The 13,989-nt window shown below is 30.8% G+C and overlaps 2 protein-coding genes across 2 annotated transcripts in view; one reads left to right on the top strand and one right to left on the bottom strand.

Annotated features, from left to right (window-relative positions):
- Positions 1–1,060: 1,060 nt before the first annotated feature.
- Positions 1,061–4,415, bottom strand: LOC132940274 (lysosomal aspartic protease). Its single transcript, XM_061007774.1, has 9 exons — positions 4,051–4,415; positions 3,854–3,977; positions 3,663–3,786; positions 3,459–3,577; positions 2,574–2,773; positions 2,333–2,455; positions 1,964–2,111; positions 1,811–1,903; positions 1,061–1,712 (listed from the first exon to the last, which is right to left on the bottom strand). The coding sequence occupies exons 1-9, from the start codon at positions 4,137–4,139 to the stop codon at positions 1,551–1,553; spliced, it is 1,182 nt and encodes a 393-aa protein (XP_060863757.1). The 5' UTR covers positions 4,140–4,415; the 3' UTR covers positions 1,061–1,550.
- Positions 4,416–10,223: 5,808 nt separating this feature from the next.
- Positions 10,224–13,989, top strand: part of LOC132940276 (CKLF-like MARVEL transmembrane domain-containing protein 8) — a 28,575-nt gene continuing 24,809 nt past the window's right edge. The window contains exons 1-2 of the mRNA XM_061007776.1: positions 10,224–10,342; positions 10,438–10,619. Coding sequence (XP_060863759.1) covers positions 10,467–10,619 — 153 coding nt within the window. The 5' untranslated portion in view covers positions 10,224–10,342; positions 10,438–10,466. The remainder of the gene's footprint in view (positions 10,343–10,437; positions 10,620–13,989) is intronic.

A 13,989-nucleotide genomic window follows, 5' to 3' on the forward strand; every position in this document is an offset into this window, starting at 1 on the left:
AGTACGACTTACGGTACCTGAATCATCGCAGGTTTGAGAATATGAAAATTAATAATATTATTTTGAACTATGTCACAGGTCAAAATATAACTTGAGACAAAACAAATATTACCACAACACTCGCTCATATAGATTGCCGTTTGTCGATGAATATCTATCCGATACGGGCACCGGAATAGAAATTAGAAACATTAATGCACCACCGGCCATGGCTAAATATAATATATTCGGCCATCCATTAATGAACAATCGAATTGGAAGAACTACAGATATCATTCGTCGAGATATTTGTCAATAGAATAATAATATTAAACGTCTCGAGTATTTTTTTACATCGATATTAAAACCATTTATGGGTAATATTATAATATTGTTCATCGATATTACAGTACCCGCGTAAGACCAGCAAAGACTGCTTTCGAGTTCACACTTGAGTTTAACAATCATTTTGTATTAAATGCAGAAAAAAATAAAAACGGGTTATTGTCAACACGAAAATGTGTTGCAAACACAAACAAACGAAAACAATTGGAACTGTAATTATTGGGCAAGCCGTTTAAGTCGAAGCCAGCACATTTATATTGTGACTGAACAATGTATCAATATTTATTATTGTGTCTTTTTTTTTAATAATAACTGCCTTTATTATTTATATGGGTAACAAATAATGTTTAGAAAAAACTTCGACGTTCAATGTGTGTTTGAGTCTAAAGGCGGCGCATTTATGATAGTGTACGGTGAAAAATTCTGAAACCTCTCCTAACGGACACCTCCCAATAATGGGCGTTTTCTTGGGAACCAACTACAAACTTTCTACAATTTAAACCATCTGAATAGCGGACACTTACAAATAACAGACAAAATTTCAGGGACCGAGTGTTCGGGATTTAGAGGTTTCACTGTACTTCAAAACTCAAGTGCATTTTATTTTCTGTAACAAAATGTTTCAAATAAATACATTTTTTTTGGTATAGGATCAAATAATGCTGAACAATGATCATTTAAGCTGTTTGATTGAAAATAGTGTTAAAATACTTAACTGTAAAAACCGTAAAAGAAATATTGGATAAAATATATTTGTTTTATTGACATTCAAATTATGTTCATGTTTTTTTTTGTTTCACAAACACTCATTACATACATATAATTTATTTTACATATTATCTAAATACAGAAAATAATATATTATTAGTCTTAATATAACATAAAAAGTTGACAAGTGTCACAAACACCAGGGACGAACTGCTGGGGGGTTGTGAAACAACTATTTTGGTATTTTGCATCATATTAAACTATTGATTGAGATTTGTAAATTGGTCCGATATTTAAAAATTGACAATTCTAAATCTAGTTGGAAATTTTAAAGACTACACCTCTCCTCCTATTTTAAAATCGTCCCAGACTAAAAAAAGTCTTATAAGTTTTAATAATTTATAATTAAAAATAAAATTATTAAAACATTAAAGTAAAATATAGCTTTGCTTATTCAGTTCATTCATTTCTGCATACCAAACCAAGTTTGGTTATTCTACATATTGATTATAAACATTTTATTTACAATTGGCAAAACCAACTCTGTTGTTTTCTAGATCAAATTCGGTGTAATAGCGACCGATGAAGACATCTCCCAATATCCACAATGGACCATTTGGAGGAGGAATATCAATACCCATAAAACCAGATAGGCAAATGGTTTTTCCGAATTGAGACACCTTGAATACAAAAAACAAGTATTTCAGAAAAATTAATAATTAGAAAATAACAAATTTTATTTAAAAAAAAACATTAAAAGAGAAAAAAATAAGCACACCTTCAGTATGTAGTCTTTTCCTTCAAGCTTAAATGTTGTGCTACCAATTACAAATGATATCACAGGCAAATTATCAATTTGATCGCATGAAATCTATAACAATCATTCATTATTAGTTTTTGGTCCAATAAATAACTAAACAGTTAACCTTACAATATATTCTCCTCCTGGTATGGCAGTTCCACCAAGAAGCTCATTAATTTGTTTAATATTATCAACGGGTCCAGCAATCAAACTGGTGCCAGTATCAGCAATTGCTTGAAGGGCTCCACTCACAATTGATGTATTTCCAACAATAACTCTTTAAAAATAAATAATTTAAAGAATTAATGAACTAACCTAACACTAATTATACATTAAAGGAAAAATGCAATACTTTAGCTTATAAAAACTTGAATGAATATTAATTTGTAAAAACTTTAATTAATAATATTTATTATAGACTATAAGAAATAATAAATGTTGATAAAAATATTTTTTTGTTACAAATTTATTAATAGTTATGTAAAAATGTAAACATACTCATCTAGACCAAACTGCCAATAACCATGTCTGGTAACAGGAACATAAGTAAAGGGTCCAGTATACTTTTCAGGGTCGGATCCACCAAATATTATTTCACCACCTGGAGTGCTGGAGGGATCTCTAAATTAATATATATAGAAAATTAATAATTAATTAGTTTGAATAATGTTAATTCCTAAATTTTCAAGTAATGCAGAAAACTCTATATATAATTTTAAAAAATGCATTACATCATTACCTATTCAAATAAAATGAGAATATGGCACTTTTTATAATGCCCTGATTAACCATATTGTAGAACGGAGGAACGACTCCATCGACAGCAATTGTGTTGTATCCTAAACCAAGTATTCCATCAAACTTGGCAGCAACAAACGCAAATCCTGGTTCTTGGATTGCTTCAGCAAAAGTTTGATTAATAATTGACGTTCCATCCATCTAAATGGTAATTATTATTGAATTAAGCAATGGAAATACAAAACCAAAATATCATAAAAAAAAATAATTATAATATAAAAATTACTTATTATAAATAAATTGACAATACTTTTACTAAGCAAAATATTTATAACAATTAAAACAAAAACCACAGGTACTAATTAATTCCAAAAACTCTTTACTCATAAGTTATATGATTAATATACTAATAAATTATGGGGACAGCCGAGATTATTTAATATTTTTTTAATATAACTATTAAAGTAGTTTACTTAACTATTAAGTAGTTGAAAATACGCATCTAATTCAAACGCTCAAATTAACCCAACAGTTTTAACTATTTGAATAACTTAATTCACTTCAATCAAATTAGATTATTCAATTGTGTCATCACTACTTACAATAATTTATTTTGAATTTGTATTTTAAATATTAGTACAAATATGACTATTTATGATTATATTTATTTATGTTATACTAACATGACCTTATTTTGTTAAATATATTTAAAGTTTTGTCTATACATACTAATTAGAGTATGGGTACAATTACAATAATTGTGTAATTAAATTTAATCTATTAATGAAACGATTATTATAAATTAAAATCCTTGTCATACTTGCAATTGATATATTACTCTACAACTCTACATTTGTCTTATTTAAATAAAAAAACATGTACTAACAGACATAACATCAGTAGACAAGTAGCCCGATAAACTTCCTGATCCGTAATGAATCGAAAACTCGGTTCCATTCTTTTGATATGTAGTTGATTTGGCCATATCATATTTGTTATGTAACACTGAAAAAAATAAATATATAGCAAAAAAAAAAAACAATAGTATTGACTATCGATAGTAGTGATAAAAAAAATTATAATATATTACTGCATGCTATGTTCAAAACACTACACTGTTTCGATGGCACCCATAGATTTGACGAACCCGTATCAAATACCACATTGAAGGGTTGAGGGGGAGTTCCGATAGCAATTGGTCCATAGTATTGAGCCTGTAAAAAAGGAAAATCAAAATTGAAACAACACATACAGACAGATACGAGGACAATACACACTTACGTCTAAATAGTTGGACAATGGTTCGGCATTGAGCGGATCATAGCGACGTTGAACAAAGCCTAACAGATTGGAAGTCCTCCCTTTGAGCTGATTGCGCACACTGTCAATTTTATGGAGTTTCACCCTGAAAACGACAAAGAACAAAAATGAGTAAATATTTGATTTGTGAATTACCTATCCAAAGTAACACTACTCACCTGAGCAAATCGCCATCGCATTGGACTAATGTGACTGTAATTGTAAATACGGTAGTCAACAGCAGACATAAACGTTTTAATGCACTCATCGTGCACCACACAAGTACACAACGGTCGTGGCAATAAAATACGATTTATAAATTTGGCGACGACGACTGCAGACAACCGCAGTAGTAGAGTGTGTCGAAATCGAAAAGAATGCAAGTCATATGAAACGGTTTAACAGATAAAAAATAATTGTCAATGAAAAACAAACAACAATAATAATGTAATATGTATATGGACTATATACAACTATAATACAAGACGTGTACACAATATTTTAATGCACAACGTTCATAGTCATCCGTTATTATCAACGCCACTGATAATGACTATGAGTAATGACTAATGACGACCGGTGACCGAATGAACTTGTGCGGTGTACAATGTGCATCAGCTGCATCTGCATCTGTATTCTGTTGACCGTCTCAATCATTCATTGCCGACGAATTTGTTTAGATTGACAATTCTGTAACATGTTAATTAATAATTGTTATGATTTTTTAGGAATTATTTATTCGTCAATCACAATCCCCCTCCCCCCCCCCCCCCGGGTGACCAAATTTTGTACACAATACAACATGTATATAATTATATGAATATAATATGTGTATTGTGTATACTGAATGTCTTTAAAAATTGTATATCCCCCCCCTTGAAAAAATACGCTAGATACGCTACTGCTCCAAGCCTCCCCTAATTTTCACCTATGGGTGTAACTCAAAAACTAAAAACCGTAGATATACTTGGAAGTGTCATTAAATGTTTATGATATAACTTTCTGTACACGACAACATTTTTTTAAATATTTTAATACTTTTTGAGTTAATTATAGACATTTGACTTTTCTATTCTTTAGATTCTGAGAGGAGTGATGAATGTATTGATTTTACAATGATGTGTGTTTTTTTTTTTATTCATTTTTTTTTTTTGTGTCTGTCGTCACCTTTTAGGACAGTAAAAATGCTTAGATTTTCTTCAACAGTATCTTTTCTGATAGGAAACTGAATCTAGTTGGTACTTTGAGAGGGGTCAAAAGTAAACATTTTCCAGTAGTTTTCGAAAGCACGGGGAAAAACGAAAGAAAAATTAAGGAAAAACTGGAATTTTTACGCAAGATCGATTTTTGACTAAATCGATTTTGGTTTTTGGTGTAACTCTAAAACAAATGACGGTAGATTCATGACATTTTAACTAAATTATCATATTAACATTTTTTATACACCATGCCGTTTTCAAAATATTTTGACTTATTTTGAGCTGTTTAACGGACATTTTCAGTTTCCATTTTTTTTAGTTTTTTTTTCTATAATTATCAATAAAATGTTATTTGTTGGTTAAAAAGCTTGACAATTTAATAGAAGGCTCCTAATATATTGTTTCAAAGACAGATGAAAAATAATAAAAATCCATTGTCACAATTTTTTTTTTATAAGCATTTAAAGTTGAAATATTGACAAAATACGTAAACTCACAAAAATGTGCAAATTATTTTGAGTTAGAAATTCATAAAAATTTTTCTTTTTTAAAAATCTAAGATTTGAAAATGTAATACAAGATTCCTCATAAAGTTGTCTACCTTCGTCAAAAAAAAAAAAATGTCTACAAGCAAATCAAATTAAATTTTTATGAGCGTATGAAGTTCATATTTTTATAATACTGGATATTCACTCTATTTCTCATGTAGCGATTTTGTTGTTGTGGTGAATCGATCGATACGATCGAATCGATAATATTTTATATTTTATTATATATATATATAAGTATATAGAAATGTGTACACGATGAAAACGAGCTTTTACTTTTTGTTGTCGTCTTCACAGTCTTCGTTTTAGTTTAGTTTAGTCGTGTTTTGTTTTTTTTTTTTCATTTTTACGAGACGTCTTAGCCCCACTGCGAGTTGTGAGCCGCGAAATGATCTCCCCCCTCCTCCCCCAGATGACACTTTTTCTACGAGTGTATACTGCAGGTACACTATATTCTATTTGCCACTGAAAATACTAAACTATCGCTTGACGTGGTTATATATTGTTATGTGAAATTCAACACGTTAACAAAACACGCCTGTAATATCGGTTTTCGTATACGTCAATTATTTCTTATATAGTATATAATAATATACAGAATGATTCACCAAGCATACCTGAGTACCTGACCCCAGATTTGTATTTTTTCTTGAATAAGTAACATATTATAATAACATGTAATATATAAGATATAACTATATAAGTACATATTATAACAAAAACGTCTATTCATGTAAATTACAGCAGCAGAGCATAGCATCATTTGTAAATTTGTAATTATTATTTATAGGTATATAATACAATTTTATAGACATTTTTACATAAACATTCCCGTTGATTAGAGGTTACAAATACTTACGATTATTTGTAATTACTTCTAATTATTAGACCACACTAACTTTAGCTAATATTCTTAGAGGAGAAAAGTGAGCTAGCGGAGGGCACCAGCTAGTAAACGCTACTGCATACTGACGATTACCACAGCGGATCTACGACACGAACGGCGTCTACGGTCTACGTCAACAGGTTGATACCACGTGTTCGGGTACATTATTACATTTTTATTACATTACTAGCTGACCCCGTGCACTTCGTTACCCGTTAAATGTACAAACTGTATATGACTCAAACTTTGTTCAATGCCTCATTTAATATTCGGTGTATACTGTATGATGTTCTAGATTCATCTTAACTTTTCTGTTGCCCGGAATAAAAATTCTTATTCGCAGCAGTATATTATCAGGTAGATCGCGGACCCCGTGCTGTTTGTACGTAAGTGCATGATTTAACTCTAAAGTATCAAAGTTATACCAAGTTTTTATTAAAACCTATGGCAACCATTTATAAACAAAAATGTCCACCGTAAATCTCTAAATCACCGTTTGAGCACATCCACTGGTGGTTGGGCCTAGGGGGATGATTTGAGAATTTAAACCATCCGAGGCGTCACCCAAACGCATACCAAAAAATTCATTCAAATCGGTCCGGTCGTTCTCGAGTTTTAGCGAGACTAACGAACAGCAATTCATTTTTATATATATAGATAGATTACATTGTTATTACATTAATACATTATTACATTTTTATTACGTTATTACATTGTTATTAAATTAATACATTATTACATTATTAAATTATTACCACAGAATATAATTAGGTATACAATATAAGATTATTTCGGTGCAAAAGCAAAGTTAGAAGGTATATAGGTACAGCGAAACGGCACAAACAGGTGGCGAAGAGCTGATGGTGGTACAGTGCATGAAATACGTAAGGCAGACTAACTTGGTACAAACGACAATGGAAGATATGACAAACGGTTTCAGAATCTTGGCCGGACACAATAGTATCAGCGAACATGGGAGTGAGATAACGGTGGGAGGGGAGGGGGCGTTTAAAAACCTTTTTAACTCTATAATCTACATTATTGGTCTATCATGTCAATAGAACCACAGCAACAAAACAATCGCTTGACGAATTTCTTCGTCCGGTGCCAAAACGAACGATGTGGTCTCTGGAGCATCGCCATCTAAATTTGGACACACGGGGATATTCGGCGTAGATACCCACAGCTTACCCTCTAGCGAAATCTCGGAATCAGACGATTCAGGTCTCCGTACATCGCTGGTGAACTGCATAAGCTTTAGATTTGGCATTGATCGCCATCCAATATCTGCAGCTGGTGTCTCGCCATCTAAATTTGGACGCACAAGTATATTCGGCGTGGATACACACAGCCTGCCGCGGCCGTCCATTAAACTCTTTGAATCACGTTGTTCCGAAGATTCCAGTATCCGTATATCGCTGGTGACCGGCCGAAACTTTAGATTTGGCGTTGATCGCCACCCGATCTCCGTCACTTTGGCTGTATCCATTACGGACATGTATGGCATAGATATATATCTTTTATGCACCCGTACATTTTTCAAACACCAGTTTTCAGCCAAAGGTTTCGGTGTATTTTTCCGTAAGTCTTTGAAAAGTCTGAGTTAAATTTTCTTGGTACTATTATTCAGTACAAATGTTTTTAATAATACTATATTAGTATCTTGTATCTTTTGGAAAAAAAAGATACAAGATACAAGGTACAATATTGTATCTTTGATACTTCCCAAACTTGACTGTGACACAGAAACGATTAATACATATTTCTTATACATAGCACGTTACTCGATATTTTTCCTCTAAAAGGAAAATGTATGAATCATAAACATGTTTTTGTAAATGAATAAACATGACAACGAAAACCTTACGAAAAATCGGCGAGAAACGTTTTATCTTGTATTCAGCCCAAAAACATATTTAGGTTATAACTTATAATGTACAAACGACTCACGGATTATAATAAGCACTACCTATTATCATTGATTATAAATACTATAATATAAACCTTTCTGACAACTGTTCTTGGTGTACAATTAGTTGCCTATCCATTTCGCCGATTCATAATTGTATTATTGAAATAATATTATAATGAGATTTTTCAAAATAGATCCTGAAAATATCAATATATGGTTAGGTTAGGTTAACCTAACTTAAAAAAATAAAAAGTTACCGCGAAAGTATTTTAGTCTTTTACGTTTAATTGTAAATGATTTGGGTAAATTATAGTTTGTAACACATAAAAATAATTATATTATTCTCTACACTACTAAATAATAATATATAATTATATCTATACGTAATGATTATTCTTTTCTAATATATTATAATTTAGAATCTTAGTTTAAGACGTAGGAAGGATTCATTGTAGGCGGACGTTGCGTGATGACAAGTATAACAAAAGATTATGTTAAATACTTACATATATTTTTATACGTTTACAATGACAATCCATAAGATCAAAATGTTCTTCGTCAAGTCATAGAAAATGTTTTATTGTCAATACAATTCTAATTATACATACATAATATGATAAACCTATACATAGGTGTATATAGAAAATGAATCATCAGTTGGATAGGTATGCACTAAGAATTCGTACTTGCGCTATTGCACTAGCCACTAACCAATGACATAAGTATTAAAATACCTATATGTGTATTATAATTTTTATTGGTGTATACAATAAAGGTGCTATTTTATTGAATATTATAACTTCTAATCAAAACAACATTAAATAGTCGCATTTAATTGTTTGGAATTTCTAGAATGTAGTTTATTTACTTAGAAAATAGTTGGTATTTAATTTCATCATAAACGACACTATACAAATTAGGGCTGTAAGGGATTGAATACATTCGTGTGTATTTTATTTTGAAAAGGAATTTTAAGTACCTACGGTAAATATTTGTTATACATTGCATTATAAATATTAAAAGCGTAAAGGCAATAATTAATATCTTTATTGCATATTATGCTAGTTGTAAAAATAGCTCAATTAAAATTAATATAAATATATGATACGATGAATAATTGAATAAAATAGACACCTAATTAATGAGAAAAAAATATTTTAAATATGATAATATTATTCACAAAGAAAATTCAGTATTCATAATTTACGGTTCAGTACCGTTTTGATCAAGCTTACACTAAAGATTTTAGATAATAATGTGTGACCAAATGTTCTTTATAAAATGTTTCTCGTTAGTATTAAACATAATATTATATAGTTTTTTAATATTTTACAATATTTTAACGGTTATTAATTTATTATGTATTTATTTAATTAATACATTAAAAGGTAGAATAAAATTGAAAATTTGAAAACGTTAGTAAATCATTGTTTGACACTATTGCGACTTCGTAATTTTGCGACTTTATTATTAAGCCTTAAGCGCGTCTTCCTTTTTTGTCAACGGGTTGGGCACTTGGACTGAAATTTATGTAATTTTCCTTATGCATATAAGCTAAGCATCTTACGCACATGCATCACATATAATATACGACGTTTTTAGAAATATATTATAGAATAATGATGAATGATGATCATACATTTATACATATAATATCATATGGAAAAAATGTCGATGGTGATAATCGTGTAAGATAAACAAAACAAACAGCATAAGCATAATAATATCATTTGAATGGAAATTAAAACGAAGATTACTATTCTCGTTCGTACACGACTGCCCCTCTCTAAACGCCACGCTATACGGGCCGTGTAGCTGCTGGCTGACCGCAGTTCAGCGTGAACATTATCGAATAGGTAGTTCAACTCCAGCCAACACACGAGCAACGACCGACGAGCTTATAAGTCTTTAAACGTTTGCGTATTGGTACATATATAATATTATTGGTATATCTTGCGTTAACGCTGCAATTATATTGTACAATAGTATACAATATTAATTTTTCGTTATAAATAAATCAGTGAAAAAAGAAAAACATATCAAGACAACAATGCCGGACACCGTGGTCACCGTTCAAAATCCCGAGTCCAAACCTGGAAAACCCGGAGTGGAAAATGGAAACGTGAATAACATTTTCTCTTGGGTGGAAATCAACTACAATTATTTCAAAACCTTACCTGGAATATTGAAATTGGCGCAGTTGGTAAGTTTAATGACAAATATTTACGTTTTAAATATAATACGTATTATACATAATATTATTATTAGGCATAGACAAACTATATTACTATAACGATTGATTTTTTACAAAAAATTAAAATTAACATTTCGGTTAAAACCGACTATTATATTTTGTATGGTCACCGAACTCCGAAACATTCCACCGGAGTTTTATTGTCGGATAACATATTCTGAACGTCAGACCTATCCTCCGTGCTTTTGAAATATTAAAATTCGTTTTTTTTTTGTCAGACGAAGTCGTTTGAATAATAGTAATAATAATATGTACAAATAACAATCCTACCTAATTATAATAATATGCCCATACTTATTCATTCATAAACATGAATCATGATATTCCAGTCAGAGATAAACTGTCAACTCGCACACCGCGGCGGTAAAACGTTACAGCAGAGCTCCTATACCTATGATTGGAATATCTCTGGAACGAAAAATCAAATGCAATTGTATCGAGTTAAAATAGTTTTAAAATTGTCTATACAAAATAATTGTATCGCGTGTTTGTGGCCGAGGAACAAATTAACGAAAACGAAACGTTTAAACATTTAAAACAAAAATTATTTAAAATGCAAAGCTAAAAAGACGTAACTTTTTATAGATAGGTAATAAAAAATATTAATGTAATCATAATGTCATCGTAAGTGTTTGGGATTTTAATATTGGCTTTAAATTTTTAGCATATGAATCATTAAACAATAAATTATATATAGTGTAAACACGCATTTTTTTAAAAAAATAATCAACAGACGTTGATGTGTTTTTGTATGTGTTGTGGTTTTATTGGAATTAGGGATAAACTAATATATATATTTATATAATTATATAGCTATTGTAACTATTGTAGTTGTTTACACAGGGAAACGCCGGATACACATTTTAGTATTTTACATTCAACACATATTTTTTACGAGTATAAACATAATATTAAATTCTATGCATATACAATTCTGAATTCATGTTTTTGTTATTTTAATAAAATTTGTTGAGCGCGCGTGTATACTTAAAAAGAAACACCCATCGGCCAAGCCCCACGCCGCCACCACCGCGTAGTGTACCCATCAAAATAGGTTTAAGCATTCTTGGCGCGCCTAACTTCCACAAGGCTACTACAATAGCTTTTTTTCATATTGTATAAAGTAACGCACACAATTATTATTATATTATTTTACATTACGGATGAAAATATTATAATATAAACGGAAATTTAATTACACGTTTTATTATTTTCCGAATACCTACTGCAATTATTTACGTGTTTGGACTGAAAAGCGAATAGAAACAACTCTTTATAATGATATTATATTATAACTACCTAATATAAATTACCTAAAGATAAAATCTGGATCCATATTTTTACAACACCAAACGGTACGTACTTATAGATGGCTTTAATTATACAGCTGTTGTATACCTACTTTAATTGCTCAATCCTTAAAGATCGAGTTTTAAAAATATCTATTCTCATTCTTGTACGGGTTGAAGAAAAAAACAGAGTCACTGCGGCGTATCCACAGTTATATTATACTGCATACATGTGCAGCATCCTAAAATATACGCCCTAGTTATAAATATTATAAATAATATATTTTAGTTGAACATCTGAATAGAATAGTAGAATATTATATATTATTATACTATCGATTGAACTACATCACAACCAGACGTTTTGTTTACGTTGTAATATTTATTATAATTATTTGGTTCAAGAAATTTTAACTAATTTAATTGACTTGTCGTAATATTGAAACAGTTCATTGCATTAAATGTATTTTAGTGGACGTGGAAAACGCACCACCAAATTTCATAATATCAAACGACTTGCCTGTTAACACATACGCGAGAGAAAAGTGACACGTACAGTGTAACGTACGGTTTTATTTTTAGACGCCTGTTTGTAGAGAAAAAATTGTAATTTAAAAAAACATATTATTATCCCAGGAAAACGTCGGAATAATAATTAATAACTCTCTTACTCGGGCGTTAATACATCGTTTTAATATTGTGAAACCTTTCGGCACTTACACTATTTATTCTACACACCGTATAGGTAAATACGGTTGTATAGGAGAGATCGATAATAAACGGTAGTTCAAACGCTTTTGGTCTGGTGACAGATTGTACCAGCTATTTCCCCGCTCATTATTATTGTTTACAGATGTTTTTGTCAAACGACTTTAAACCGTTTACTGTTGTACATGTTCGTGCATAATACGGATTCCGGAGACTTGGACCGGACGACTTGCTCTATGTATGAAATAATTACAACAACAAAGCTCCGGGCCATTAAAAACCTGCTCGGTGCTGCTATATACAAGAATGATAATATAGAATTAGTAACAATATCCGGATGGAATGCGGTAAAATAAAAAACAAAATTGTGGGCTATCGGGGCATGTGTCGGGGGGATAACTTGTATAATATTATTATGTATATAAATAAATACGAATAATAATATTGTTGTGACACACTACACGAGGTAAGGAACCCACGCGAAGGAAGATAGAAAAAGAAAAGTTCACCTATATAATATTATACCGGCTTTACGGCTCTACTCCTCGTTAATATAATATTATATTTCTGAAATATATATTATATCTAACTATTATGTTTGTATACAGAGCGATCGTGTTTACCTGCAGACTAAAATATATATAGCTGTTTTTATTATTATTAATCTATGAAAATTTAAACAAATGTTCCTCGAACAAACAAAAATAGATGACGCAACAGTTGACGCGTATCCTATAGGATATATTATCATTGTTTATTCAAATTTCAAACCGTATGTAAACTTGATTATTTTTAAACAACATTAGATAGGTTATAGCGCGTGTAATAATACTCACCTCGTTAATATTTTCAGATAGAAATTTTAAGTTTCGTTTTTTAATTTACACAGGTGCAAAATACATTTCGTAGGCACACCATGATAGCCCTGCCATAATAACATTTATTTAAACCTAAGCATTATAAATTAGTGGGATAAATTATTATAAACCGCATAGATAGGTTGTTATTACGCCTTGTGCGTAATTAACAGTGGCACAAAATGCAAATCGCCCTGATCGGGGGAGCCTACAGTAGTATCACTCGGTCTTCGCGAAATCTCGACAATCCCCCTGAAAAAATAGGTACACGAGCAATGTCCACTCATACACTGTTCATGCACTGTTTCTAATACATTTATCTTGATTTTTTTCGACAGGCTCAAATATATTATCAGCTTATAAAAAGTATTAAACGGCCAAAGCCCCATCCCTCGAGGGTTTTTACTATTTGCCACACTGATACAATATTTGAATAGACATTGGACAATATTATTCGTTCAAAGG

This window comes from Metopolophium dirhodum, chromosome 3 (genome assembly GCF_019925205.1).
Source record: "Metopolophium dirhodum isolate CAU chromosome 3, ASM1992520v1, whole genome shotgun sequence".
In the NCBI taxonomy this organism is placed as follows: domain Eukaryota; kingdom Metazoa; phylum Arthropoda; class Insecta; order Hemiptera; family Aphididae; genus Metopolophium; species Metopolophium dirhodum.